Raw genomic sequence first — 12771 nt, 5'->3', positions numbered from 1 at the left:
ATCATGGGAGAAAAGATGGTTCAAGTCGCACGCTTCTGGATTTCTTTATCTTAGGCTCATCAGAACGGGGCTAGGTTGCCACAAAGTGCTCAGTGATCCATGGGAAATGAATCATGTCTTCATTCCAGGGCTTAATATATGCATTACACCACTATTAGAAGCAAGCAACTCTGTGGTTGATGGCTCCAAGGAGGATTAAGGTCAAAAGTGGCCCTGGAGACCAAATTCCCTAGAGAGGGCTTGCCACACAACTCCGTGTGTCCTTTCTTCTGAGTTTTCTTCTCTTAGCAACAACTACCCAACACCAGCTTCCCAGGCTGGTACCATGTCTACGTAAGGTTTATTCTTCTTGCAGCGAAAAACTGGAGAAATACAAGGGAGAATGTGTTACTACAGGTTAAATCGTGTTACATCCAACTTGTGGTGAGGGTCCAGTTTCTTTTTATTATACTCCAATTTGATTGTAATGACTATTGCTTGAAATAAATGGGCAATTGACAGGGCCTTAGAGATAACAGGGATGCTTAAGTGATTTTTATAGTAGCAGTATTTGTTGTAACAGAGTTTGACCTGTATTCTGGTTATTAGTTTTATTCATCACATTGGAAGCCTGGCACTTCCATTGTTCATGCCATTATATGCAAAGCGCTGTAGCATGAAAGTCACTTGCAAAGTTACGGCAAAAACTCTCTAAACACTAGAGGCTCAAGGAACAATAAAACCTCAGGTGGGGGGGGGGATGTTTTGTTTAGCTAAATGCTCAGAGGTTTATTGCTAAAACCCCTAAAGGTGTTTGTTTTATTTTGTTTTGTACCATTTATGATATGAACACCTCTAAAATGTTTGATATGCAAATTCTTGCCTTCTTTCTGGGCACGATTTCATTTCTCTAGGTGTGATGCTCGGGGTCATCGTTTTGAATATGATTATATTGTCCTATAACACAGCAATCCCCTTCAGGAATTGAGATGTGTGTGGAGCTGTTCTGAGCACTAAATAGAGCAGTTTGAGTTCTTCCGTAGACTTACATGTTTTTGTGTTTTCTATTGCTTTTTCCTTCTTGACCTAAGTTTCCTCTAGGAGTCTGTTTCTCACCCTTCTATTTAATCTGTGGTAGGCTTGAAAAACAGATGTCAAACATTTAGAACTATGTGTGATGTAGGAATAGTTTCTGGGAAGAGGCTTGAGGGGTGGATGTATGGCCTTTCTCTTACGTATTTGCTTTGTAGCATTTATTTCAACTGGTCAGAGGCCTAGCTTGTCACTTCCTCATGCTCAGTCACTTGTGAGTGGGTCCAGCAGAGGTTCCAGATTTTTCCAGTTCTGTCTCAATTACTCATGGTCAGAGCACTTGTTTGGATTTCATCTTCCAGAAATGAGGATAAGTGAAACCGACAGATGGCTGAGCTGTAGGTAAATGAGTAGCTACTGAGTCCCCAAACTGGTGTGAAGTTTGTGGGCCATTTTTGTAAGGCAAATGGCCTGCTGTGTGCTGTGGCCACGATGGCGACACTCAGTAAATGGACTGTAAAACAGACAAGCTCTTTTTGCAGTCCTCTCCAAGAATATGAAGCTGGCCCGACATCAATCTGTTGGAGACATCTTCAAGATGTTTAATTAAATTACAGACTCAGTGTCACAGCTGGCTGACTTTTGGGATTCTAAGACTATGATAGAAGCCACGGCTTTGCCTCTTCTGATGATTTCACGATTTATGGCCTTGGAATAAAGGAGACTAAGAAAATCTAATAGCTCCCTCCCTCCCAAAGTGCAGTTTCGGGTTAAAAGAGGTTCCCACTGCCATCCTTAGCCCTCCTTCCCTTATGTACCCTGTGCATCTGTAGACTGTACAGAGCAAGACCTAACAAAAAAGGTCCAAGTCTGCTGCCCCACGGCCTTACTGTATGTGTGGTGGTCGGGGTGTTATTCACCAACACAAGGCAGACTCTGTGCCACTGAGAGCGAAAGATTAAGACAAGGGGTTGTGAACCCTTTTAGAGCTAGATTTAAATCCTGGCCTCTCATTTATTAGGATGTGACCTTGGGCAGAGCATCTAACTCTCTAAATCTGATTCTGGTGCAAGAAAATAGGAGATGATAATGTCAGTGCTCTGAGAATTAAATAAGATAATGTGTAAAGCAACGAGGCCAGTGCCTGGCCCGGAGAAAGAGCTCATTAAATGGTAGCTAGTATTATTAACACAAGGATTTAAAACTGGAGATTGCAGTTTTTAACAAGTAAGGATACTCGGCACAGCCAGTTACTGACTTTAAGTGGTCTTTTCGTTTTTTTTTGTTTTTCTGTGATATTTTCTTCCAAGATTGGCAGCCTGGCTTTCTCCTGGGCCAGGAGATGTCCCAGACAAGCTGCAATTTCACCCTTTAATGAGTGTAAAGGAAATGGGGCCACCTGGAAGTTGGACCAAGCAAAGATCAATGAAACAAAGTAGAGTTGTAGCTTTCGGAGGGAAAGACAATAAAATGAGAAAGGGCTGGGGCAATGGGATGTGGTGTTGAGATACTGGCACCAGGCAGTAGGGAAGGAAACCTCCAAACACGTTGTGGTTTGTTAAAACATGAGACTCTTGAGTGCTACAGGGCTTGGCAACCCCGTCTCACCAGGCAGAAATGGCCTCAGCAACCGGAGAGGGGAAGGAGGAGACGCTACAGGAGACAGAGAGTCTGCTGTCCTGGCTCTGTCGGTGTGGCTCGCCGGGCGACCTTGAGTGACCGACTCGCCTCCCTATCTTGGACAATTTCTCCGAAGTTCACATAGTCCCCCAGCTAACTAACGAGGTCTGATGGAGACAAATTTGTTCAAAGGAAATTCAGAGTAGGGTTCATAAATCGCAGCTCCTCCAGACACGCCTGGTGGTGGGTTTTAGGAGGGGTTTTTATACAGTGAATTGTAATGCCTTTAGGCAGGACTTGCACTTTTGGTTCACAAAGTGTCTACTCTCCTGGGTTCTCACATTTTGCCCCTGTGCATATGACTTTTGGTTTCACTGCAGCCCCCACAGGTGGAAGCTGGGGGGGCACCTAGATGGCTCAGTCAGTTAAGCGTCCGACTCTTGATCTCAGTTCAGGTCTTGATCTTAGGGTCATGAGTTCAAGCCTGTGTTGGGCTTCATGCTGGGCGTGAAGCCTACTTAAATATATATACATATATATATATATATAAATATATACACATATATACATACATATATATATATAAATATATACACATATATACATACATATATATATATATATATATATATATATATATATATATATATATATATATCTCACATGTATAGCTCCAAGGTTCCACAAAGATGTTTTTGCTGGCCTACCTGTAATTTTCTCTACCAAAGACTTTTTATTTCTAGAAAATATAAAAATTAAAATCTGATGTGCCCCCTGGTTAATCCAAATTGTAAAGCTTTAATATTACTTGAAAACATCATTCAGGATCAAGTATTCTTTGGGTTATAATCTAACTTTGCTCAGAAAATTTAACCTAGGCATGGATTGTTTTACTTTGAGGAGAAAACATATCTGTAAATAACGACGACTTTAAGTGTATCCGCTTGCCCCTTCCCAGAGATCTCCAAAACCACTCTGGAGAAGTCAGGAGTAAATGAGCGTCCGTATCTAATAACCACACATCACCATCTCCAACATCCCCACAGTTAAGGATGGAGATCATCATGAATATTTACACCTAGCAGGCTCCTTTGTGCACAACTCTCAGAGACGAATGGTATTTCCAGTAATAGTTTATTGATTTCCAAATGCACAGGGGCGCTGAGTCCAAACATCCTGGGATAGCGGTAAATCTCTCTTACAAAATAATTTACAGTATGAAAATGATATACTGAAACATTAACTCAAATGTGTAATTCCCTTGGAAGAGCGAGTGTTCCCTTGTTTAACGTGAAGGGTGGAAGGAGAAGGTAAGGAGGGAATGTGACTGTGCACAGGAAAACAGGCAGAGGACAACGGATTCGTTGCTTGTCCCCACCCATGCAGTATGGCCTGTCACTGTACAAAGACTGGTCAGGTTTGATTCCTGTTAATATAAGTCCACTGTCCCCTCAAGGTCCTATCAACCCCAGCATGGGCTCTGTGGCATGCTTTGCACCTTTATAGGCACAAGTGTCTCAATTTGTTTTCATTTTCCTGCCCCGGCACTCCTTGTGCTGCTTCTGGTGTGTGTTCAGTTCCAAATGCTACTCTTCCACCAGGCAGGCCCCCTGGGCCTGAGTCTGGGAATGGGCTGGGTGGGGGCTTCAGAGCACTGCTGGGTGTAGGCCATATTAATGAGATCTCGAGTCTCTTCTCTCTCTCTTAAGTCTGGGCTGTGTCATCCCTAAAGAGATTTGTGTTTTCAACGGAAGTCCAGATGGGCTAGGCACACAGCAAACATGCAACCGATTTTCTGATTACGAAGCATGTACTAAACAGCCATTATGTGCATATGAAACTTCAGGTGTTGGCAAGAGAACACTTTCTAGGTGGGGGGAGGGGAGGACTTCCTATACCCTGCCACCAGCACAAGTCACAAACTCTGTAGCTGTGCCCTCAGTCCTGACTGGAGTGGGCAGACTCCTGGGTCCTCAAAATGGCTGGGCTATCGTTTCCCATATCGTTAGACATCTCGGAGCAGGGCTGGAGCCCACCTTGGCCCTGTGCTTTAGGGGCCGACAACCTCTGCCAAGGAGCTGTTCTTCTCGTGAGCACCTTGTAAGCAAGCTCCTGAGCTCCCACTATGTGGTGACACTTGTGATCGGGGCTGGCAGAAGCCCCCGCGGTGGTGCTGTGGTACACAAGATCAGGAGGGGGGCCGCCCCGGTCTCCCCTGAGTTCCTCCACTATGTGTGTGTGAGGGTCTATGCATGTACCCTTGTCATTTACATATACATATGTACTCAGTGTGTGTGTGTGTGTGTGTGTGTGTGTGTGTGTGTACACATGTCCATAGCAGGTATCAGCAGGAAAGTCTAGATTCACCGAACTTTGAGTTAACACATCGTCAAAGAGCACAGGACAGGCTGGGCTAAAATAGGAAGACTGCCTTCTCTGTGGCAGTGCAGCAGCACACGTTTTCAAATAAACTTAGCAGAACCCTCTTCACTTGGACCATTTCTAAGAACTTCTGTACTCTTGAAGGCCTAGAAAAACTCTCATTTCTGGGGGATGGCGCCCAAAAGGAAAGGCTCCCCCAGCTCCTGGGGGCAGGCTCAAGTTAGCAATGTGGACTTCACGTATCTGCTACAGTGGCAGAATGAGGCTACCTCGATGCCATTTCTGAGCCCAAAGGATAGCCATGAAATGTAATTTTGGAAAAGAATCCATAAAGTGGGATGGTCGGATTGCAGTGGGGGGGGGGGGGTCTGAGGCCTCCTCCTCCGTGTCGTCGATGTGCCACAGACCACCACAAAGTGAGGGAGAGCTGGGCTCAAAATCTGGCGCCAATACTTCTAGCTGTGTAACTCAGGGCAACGGGGTCTTCCACTCCACATCCGTTTTATCAGCTGAGAAACTGGGGCCGAGGGCAGGGCCTGGCTCACAGCTGGTCCTCAATATAGGTCATTTCTCCCCCCACAGCTGAGACTCTAAGGACTTCTTAGAATCGCCCTGGATTCAATGATATCAAATCAAAGGACAAACCCACTCTCAGCCTCCAGAGAACCAAACTTTGGAAAGCAGCCAGGGATCGCTGTGGGGACCCAATTCGTTCTGGACACACTCGTGACCTGCCTCCCTCGGTGACTTCTCCCCGGGGATTTCTGCAACACCCACCCCTCCCCCCACAGCCTGCAGTCGGTCAGCACACACTTTCGAGCACTCTGTTACTGACCTGGCAGTAAGGCCTCATCCTGCTGGGGCTTGAGTCTGAGCAGCACGCTCTGGCTCCGGGGGGGGGGGGCTGGTGCCACTGCAGGAAGCATCCTCGTTCTTACATTGATAAATGCTGCTGGCAGGAACTCAGGAGCCTGGGCAGAAGCTGTTGCACCATGTTTAATGCTTCCCTGGTTAAAGTTTTATCAGGTGCTGAAGACAGCAGGAGCCCATCGAGCAAATCTGAAATCCTAAGTAAAAGCAAAAGTGCTTTCCTTGAGGATTACAGAGATATGATAACATACGGAGATAGGCTGGCATGTATTTTTATACTTCTGTTCGTATCTACCGCATACATGCTCGAGTTTCCCAGAAACTGACTTTAAGTAATAACATATAATCAGGTATGGAGGAGCCAATGGTCTGTCCATTGCTAAGATAAGGCTACTACTTGGGAGATTCAACAATAATTATTGGGGAAAGACGAACACAAGCATCCAAATCCTCAGGTGTTCTTAATCTGTTGGTGTTTAAACTCTTGTAAGAGTGGCCCCTGGTCCTTTTTGGGGAGTTCTGTTGGGTGAGGCTGGGGGTTGTCATTAGTGGTATGCCAAATTCTCCAGTCTTTGCAGGCAGATAGGGAAAGCACCAAAACTGTCTTAGCCATTTGTTGACCACCAGTTTGAGAGAAAAAAAATATATATATATGTTATTTTTTTTTTTTAACTGCCCAAAGAACTCTTGGTCCCAACATCCTAACATATGTAGTGAGTCAGGGTAATCCTAACCCAGAAGCAGATATGCCCAGTAGCTTCCTGGCCTCAAAGAAATAGTTTCATAGCAAACACAGGATTGGACGATGACATAAATAGGCTTCCTACAGTAAGTATTGCTTCAGCCTCAAAACCTCCCCCCCCCCCCCCGAAACCAGCTGGCCCTAAAGCTCTGTGATAGGTACATAGGTCACAGGCAGGCAGGAGGAGAGGGATTTCTCCAGGGCAGATGCCTTCAGCTCTGCTGCGGAGGCAACTAGAAGTCGAGGCCCTGAGTCAGCTGCGTGGATACGGTTCCGGTTGTACTTCTCGGGAGTGAACACCAAAATACCGCTAAAGGCAGAGGACAGGGAAGGCATACACCCCACTCGCAAATAAGAATTCCCTGGGAAGCGTCCCATTTTATCTTAACTGCGTGTACGAACATTCTATTTCATAATTAACTGTTTTATCTAAAAGTAAGGGCATCCCCTAACTCCAAACCATAAACTGATGTCTGAGAAAATGCAGGTTCTTTCGCTTGCGGGTTTGCACTCCCTAGAGATCATGGCTTACTTGGGAATAGAAAACCTGACGGTAAGGAAATGTGACTCGGGAGTGGGGAAGGGCTGGAAGTACAACCACGGTGTGCCTCTGCTCATGGTACTCGAGAGGGGAGAGCCTGGCTGCAGGAGAGGGTCCGAAGGCCGGTGGGTGGGGTGCCATGGGAAGAGGGGTTCCAGCTGGAGTGAAAGGTGGGTGCACCTGCTGGGAGACGGGGCTTGACTCAGCACACCAGAGCGATAAGAACTCTCCCTACACTGCATTTAAGCCAAATGAGGCCAAGGGGGTTGGGGCGAGGGCACCAAAAACCCACACTGAAAAATTCCCACTTTGCAATATACACTGCAGACTTCATGTTGTGACAAGACCCAGAAAACTGGCAGAATTCACCCAAATAACTCAGGCTCCATCAGATCCTTTAGTGACTATTTTGGAAACTCAGGCAATTTGAGTTCGGAAATACTGATTTCAACTTTTAATCAGATCTCTTTGGTCCTTTTTTTTTTTTTTTTTAAAGTCATTTCCTTTCCACCTCTTCAATCATTTTTTTCATTTCCACAGCACTGAATTATGGATCTGAAGTGCTGGATAACCTCATATACTAAAAATATCTCTGTATTTCAAACTTTTAACTCTTTCTCCAACCCCATCTTCAGGCCACCCATCTTACTTCATGGAACCACATTTTCACAACTGTATAATGGGACTTTCAGAAACTATCTACAGAGCCCTACTTTGCCCCTCCCCCATTATTTCATGCTTCAGTATAAATAAAGTGGGGTTTTATTCGCAGGTAGGGAAAAAGTTCTGACTGCCCTTCAAGATTATTCCAGATCCTTCCAGATGAAGCGATGCTGTCTGGGTATACGATATTCCAAGGGCTGGCTTTCCTGAGTAAGTTCAGAGCAGCCATTGAGGGACTACCTGAAGGACGCTTCTTCATTAACTGCTCCTGGTTGATCACAGGGGCACTTTCCCTTGACCTACCATGACAAGAGAATGACAAGCACAGTCAGTGACAATAAAGTTGGTCATCCCTTGGACAGATGTGTGCCTGCTGTGGACCTGGGGATGGATCCGGTGGAAGGACGTTTGTTGCTGGGCAGCTTTCACAGAAATCAGAAGCCGTTACATACACGCCGTCACATACACACAGGGGGAGGGAGGAGTTTCCACTGGGGACAGCAAGCCTTCATGTGTCCTCGTCTTCACTGGCACCGCTGCAGAGGAAAGGAGAACCAGGTGAGTTACGGCCTCACAAGAAGGGGGGTAGCCTAGTCTACTGGCTGAGGGCACAGGCCCTGTTCTCAGACCCACCTGGACCCCAGTCCTCAGCTACCACCGTTGGGCCGTTGGCCATGGGCAAGTTAGTTAGCTTCTCTAAGTTCTGATTTCTTTGACTACAGGGATAACTTTGATGATAAACCCTGCTTTACTGGGTTATTGGAGAATTAAATAAATAAGATAATATATGTAAAGTACACGATGCCTGGTACACAGTAAGTGAGTAGCTATAAAGGCGCAGGTGAAGGCCATAATATTTTTTAAGCTTACTTGACAAAAAGCTAGTAAAAATCAGCAGTTTGGCTTCCCCTAAGCCTTAAATCCTCTATTGTTAGGAGAGAAAAACAAAGAGAAGCTCCCTCTCTGCACTGGCCAACAGCGCTTCTCATTTGGAATCAAGCCAACGTGTCAAGTCCCGCCCCAGGACAGTCACAGGGCTCAAATGTCACCTCTTCAGGGAAGGTACTCACTCTATCTAAGTAGGATCCCCTGGTCATCCCCCCATTTTATTTTTTTATTTGCCCTTAACACATCCTATGAATTGTCTGCTATTTACTCTCCACTCTACCTCTGACTGGAGCCTACAAGAGTAGCAACACTGTTTATTTTATTAGCACTATCTAATATTTTATTAGCAGTATCTAGCGTTGGTATTGTGCTAGGCACAGGGAAGGGCTCAAGAAATAGTTGTTGTCAAAAAGGGAGTGAGAAGTAAAAACAACAGGAAGGGAGGAAAGGAGGGAGCTGAAAGGAATACTTATTGCTGCCCTGACCAGGTTGTCCTAAATGTCAGTGACATTTCAGGCGCCAAAAAAGTGAGCTGTGAGTCCCAGAGGCATGGCTAGGACCTCGGGCGCCTGAGGTTAGAGCCTCCCTGGCTCGGTCCCAGAAGGGAACACTGTTGATATAGGGACTGGGCAAGAAAAGGGCAGGGGCAGAAGTGAGCCCACTACAAAGGGCATAAGGAGCAAACTTGCCTGGTTTCTCCTCCTCTGCTTCTAGAGGCCACTGTCTTTAAAATCAGACGAGTCAACTTGATCACGTGCCTACTGTGTGCCAGGGACCCTGAGCTAAGCGCTGCTCACGATGATCCCAGAACATAGGGACGGGTGGCGTTATCCCCACTTTGCAGGTGAAGAAAGTGAAGCTGAGAGGTAGAAAATCCTCAGTCACCAGTGAGGTCTGTGTCCTTAAAACTTAATGATTAGTATGGGCTGGATGAAATCTGAAGTAGTGAAGTGGGGGGTGGGGGGTGCTTACAAGGGCAGAAAAAAATCTTCCTCCGGTAGAGATAGGAGCTGGAGAAAAGGGAAGGTCTGGGGTGCATCCACTCCCAGCTATGACCTAGAAATGTTTTATCTCGTGACAGATTATCTACGTCCATATAAAATCTGTGCTTGCTTGCATCCGTTTGGGAGAAAGGAAAATATCCCAGGCAACAGACTTGTAGTGCTTCCGCTAAGAGCAAAAACATTTCGAGACACAGAGCCTGAAATTAATGTAAGTGTACTCTAGGAGCCAAAAACTCAGCAACCTGCACTATCCAAAACTCTGCCTTATTTCTCCCCTTTTCCTGCCTGTGGTCCAATCACAGGATGAAGGGTGCACGCTAGGAAGGGCTGGACAGTGGACTGTCATTCAGGAGTAGTGTTTGGTGGCATCTGTCCCAAAGGGAACAAAGGGTCTTTTACGAAAGTGTCTCACCAGAATCGAGGCACGGCTGGAACTGGCGCCATAGTCTCCCCTTTGGTACTATATCCAAAGCAAGCTCTTATTGTTCTCTTGTCAACTTTCCTTCAAATATGAGAGGCCTAGCAGGCTGACTGGGCCCTTTCCTTAAGCTGCATTTCACTCTTTAGCATTCTTAACTTGCGATGCATAGTTTAAAGGGTTCATGAACCTACTTAAATTGTACATCAAATTTTGTCTGTGTGTTCCTTTGTTTCAGAAAGGCCATAATTTTCATCATATTCACAAAAAGGTCAACAACCCTTCCTCCCAAACTGAGTATAATAAAATTAAAAATAAACTGAGTGCTTTTCTAGTTGCTAGGTTCTTTATTCTGAGACTTGCAGGGTTGGCTTGGGAAAAGGATCAGAAGCCCTGACTGACAGAATCTTTTCTCATGACCCTAAAAGAGATCTATTCTGGAGTCTGAAAGATATAGTTCATCTCCTAGTTTAGAAGCATGAGATCTTAGATTCTGGCATATCACTGATTCTTTCATTTGCTAAATACTTACTGACTGTCTACTATGTGTTAGGCATGATGCTAGGCACAACAATGAATGATGGACACGGTAGCTGTCCTCATAGACTTTACAGCCTTGCAGATGAGGGGCGGGGGGAGAGGAGGGAGAGGGGAAGGAGAGAAATGTGGGGAAGGGAGAGAGAGAGAGAAATTTTGTATCTTCAAATACAGCGTATTTATTTTCACAATTAACAAACAAGCTCTTTTTCACAATAATGAAGAAGAAAAAAGATCTGAAGTGAATCGGTAACACAGAACTTTGCTCACTTTGTGTGTGGTCTCTTCTGGAAAGTTACACAATCCAATTAGTATGAGACAGCATCTCTAGAACGCTTCTTCACTTTGTATATAAGCTGGTATGTGTTCATAAGACTTTATCTCAAACAGTCTATGAAAGTCTTTACTCTCTCCTAGGGAAGTAACACAGCCTTCTACCTCAGCCACTTAACATCTTCCTCTTGAAACATCTGCTGATCACATTTAGATTTCGATTTATAATTGGATTGGTACTCGGATGTTACGGAAATTCCTCCTACTGTCCGCGTTGTTATTGATGTCATTGTTGTTGTGTTGAGAATGAACTAAGGGTGTTAGAAAGACAGCCCGTTCACATGAACTACTCCAGAATAGTTAAATAAAATAAATAAAATACTTAATTAAAAAAAAAAAAAAGGAAAGACAGCCCACTCTATCGTAGGTATTGACCAATGAGAGAGGCAGCATTATAGGACTTTGAAGTCACCAAGACTGAACTAGGTTCAAATCTCTGCTCTGGCACTAATGAGCTGTGGGCTTGGGTGAGTTACTCAACCTCTCCGAGTCTGTTTTCCTCATGGTATTTCTATCTAATCTTACAGGTTTATTGTGAAAGTTCTATGTATTTCATGTAATATAAATGATTAAAAACGTGGGCTCCCTTCTTCAACCTACCTTCCTTCTGTCCCTGAATCAATACCTCCCGCCTCCTCCTAACTCCTTCAATGTTCCTGGTCCTGGCATCTGAAACACTACACTCCGGAGCAAATGTGTCCCTATCCGCAAATGCCCTTACGTTTCTGGAGAGCAACAGTGCCTTTCTTTGCTCGTTTGAGGAGTTTTGTTTTTATTTTAATGACAGCTTCAGACCTGACGAAATACAGGTACTGAATAGAAAGAAAGGCTGAGTTCTGTGGTTCTGACCCTTCCAGCTGACAGGTCTCTGCCAAACAGGAGTGAAGACAAATACCGAGTGAAGCTTAGTTCACTGGCTGCAGTCACAGACTGACGTAGTTGGAGAACGCTGTTGTAGCAAAAAGCAGGGGTTTTAAACTGGGGCACACATATCCTTGTGGTACATAATGATCCTCCAGGGGTGTGAGGGCATGTGTGATTTTTAAGGAACTACAGGTCTAGATCCTTAACTTCCATGTGTACTCTTTCTTAAAACTCACTTGTCGGGGCGCCTGGGTGGCTCAGTCGGTTGAGCGTCCGACTTCAGCTCAGGTCACGATCTCGCGGTTCGTGGGTTTGAGCCCCGCGTCGGGCTCTGTGCTGACAGCTCAGAGCCTGGAGCCTGCTTCAGGTTCTGTGTCTCCCTCTCTCTCTGCCCCTCCCCTGCTCATGCTCTGTCTCTCTCTGTCTCAAAAATAAATAAAAACATTAAAAAAAATTTTTTTAAACCCAACAAACCTCACTTGTCGAAGAACATGCCGTGATCTCTTAAGTCCCCACTGTAGGCCACTCCCGCCTGCACAATCACCGTCCTGCCCTTCAGAAAATAAATGCACGCCTCTCACCCTCCTGACTCTGACCAGGGGACAATTTTCAAATTCCTTGCCTCTAAGAGAGTCCTAGGAGAGCAAGGCAAGACACAGTCAAGGACACAATCCTTCATTTTGCCCAGGCGACAAACTCTTAGCCAGGTTGCGTGCTCCTGTCTGTCTGTCCACAGACCTAAGGGTTCACATTCAGAAGTCAGATGCTTGTCACGATGTCTGTACTGCTATTTGAATTGAAAAAAGGTAATCCGACTTGGATCTGACAGAAAGCAAGACTGATCTGGCTGGACGGTTTGACCACAAAGACCTCTGCCAGTTAGATTATGTAGCGAATC

At 45.4% G+C, this 12771-nt stretch overlaps 1 protein-coding gene across 2 annotated transcripts in view; it reads right to left on the bottom strand.

Annotated features, from left to right (window-relative positions):
- Nucleotides 1-3746: 3746 nt before the first annotated feature.
- The window catches only part of TRIM44 (tripartite motif containing 44), a 109254-nt gene continuing 100229 nt past the window's right edge, over nt 3747-12771 (bottom strand). For both annotated transcript variants that reach the window (XM_011286805.4, XR_002145835.3), the window contains one exon: nt 3747-8365. In XM_011286805.4, the coding sequence (XP_011285107.3) occupies nt 8338-8365 (28 nt within the window). In that variant the 3' untranslated portion in view covers nt 3747-8337. The remainder of the gene's footprint in view (nt 8366-12771) is intronic.

The sequence above is a fragment of the Felis catus genome, chromosome D1, assembly GCF_018350175.1.
Source record: "Felis catus isolate Fca126 chromosome D1, F.catus_Fca126_mat1.0, whole genome shotgun sequence".
NCBI classification, from domain to species: domain Eukaryota; kingdom Metazoa; phylum Chordata; class Mammalia; order Carnivora; family Felidae; genus Felis; species Felis catus.
This window is presented reverse-complemented; position numbering and strand designations above follow the sequence as displayed.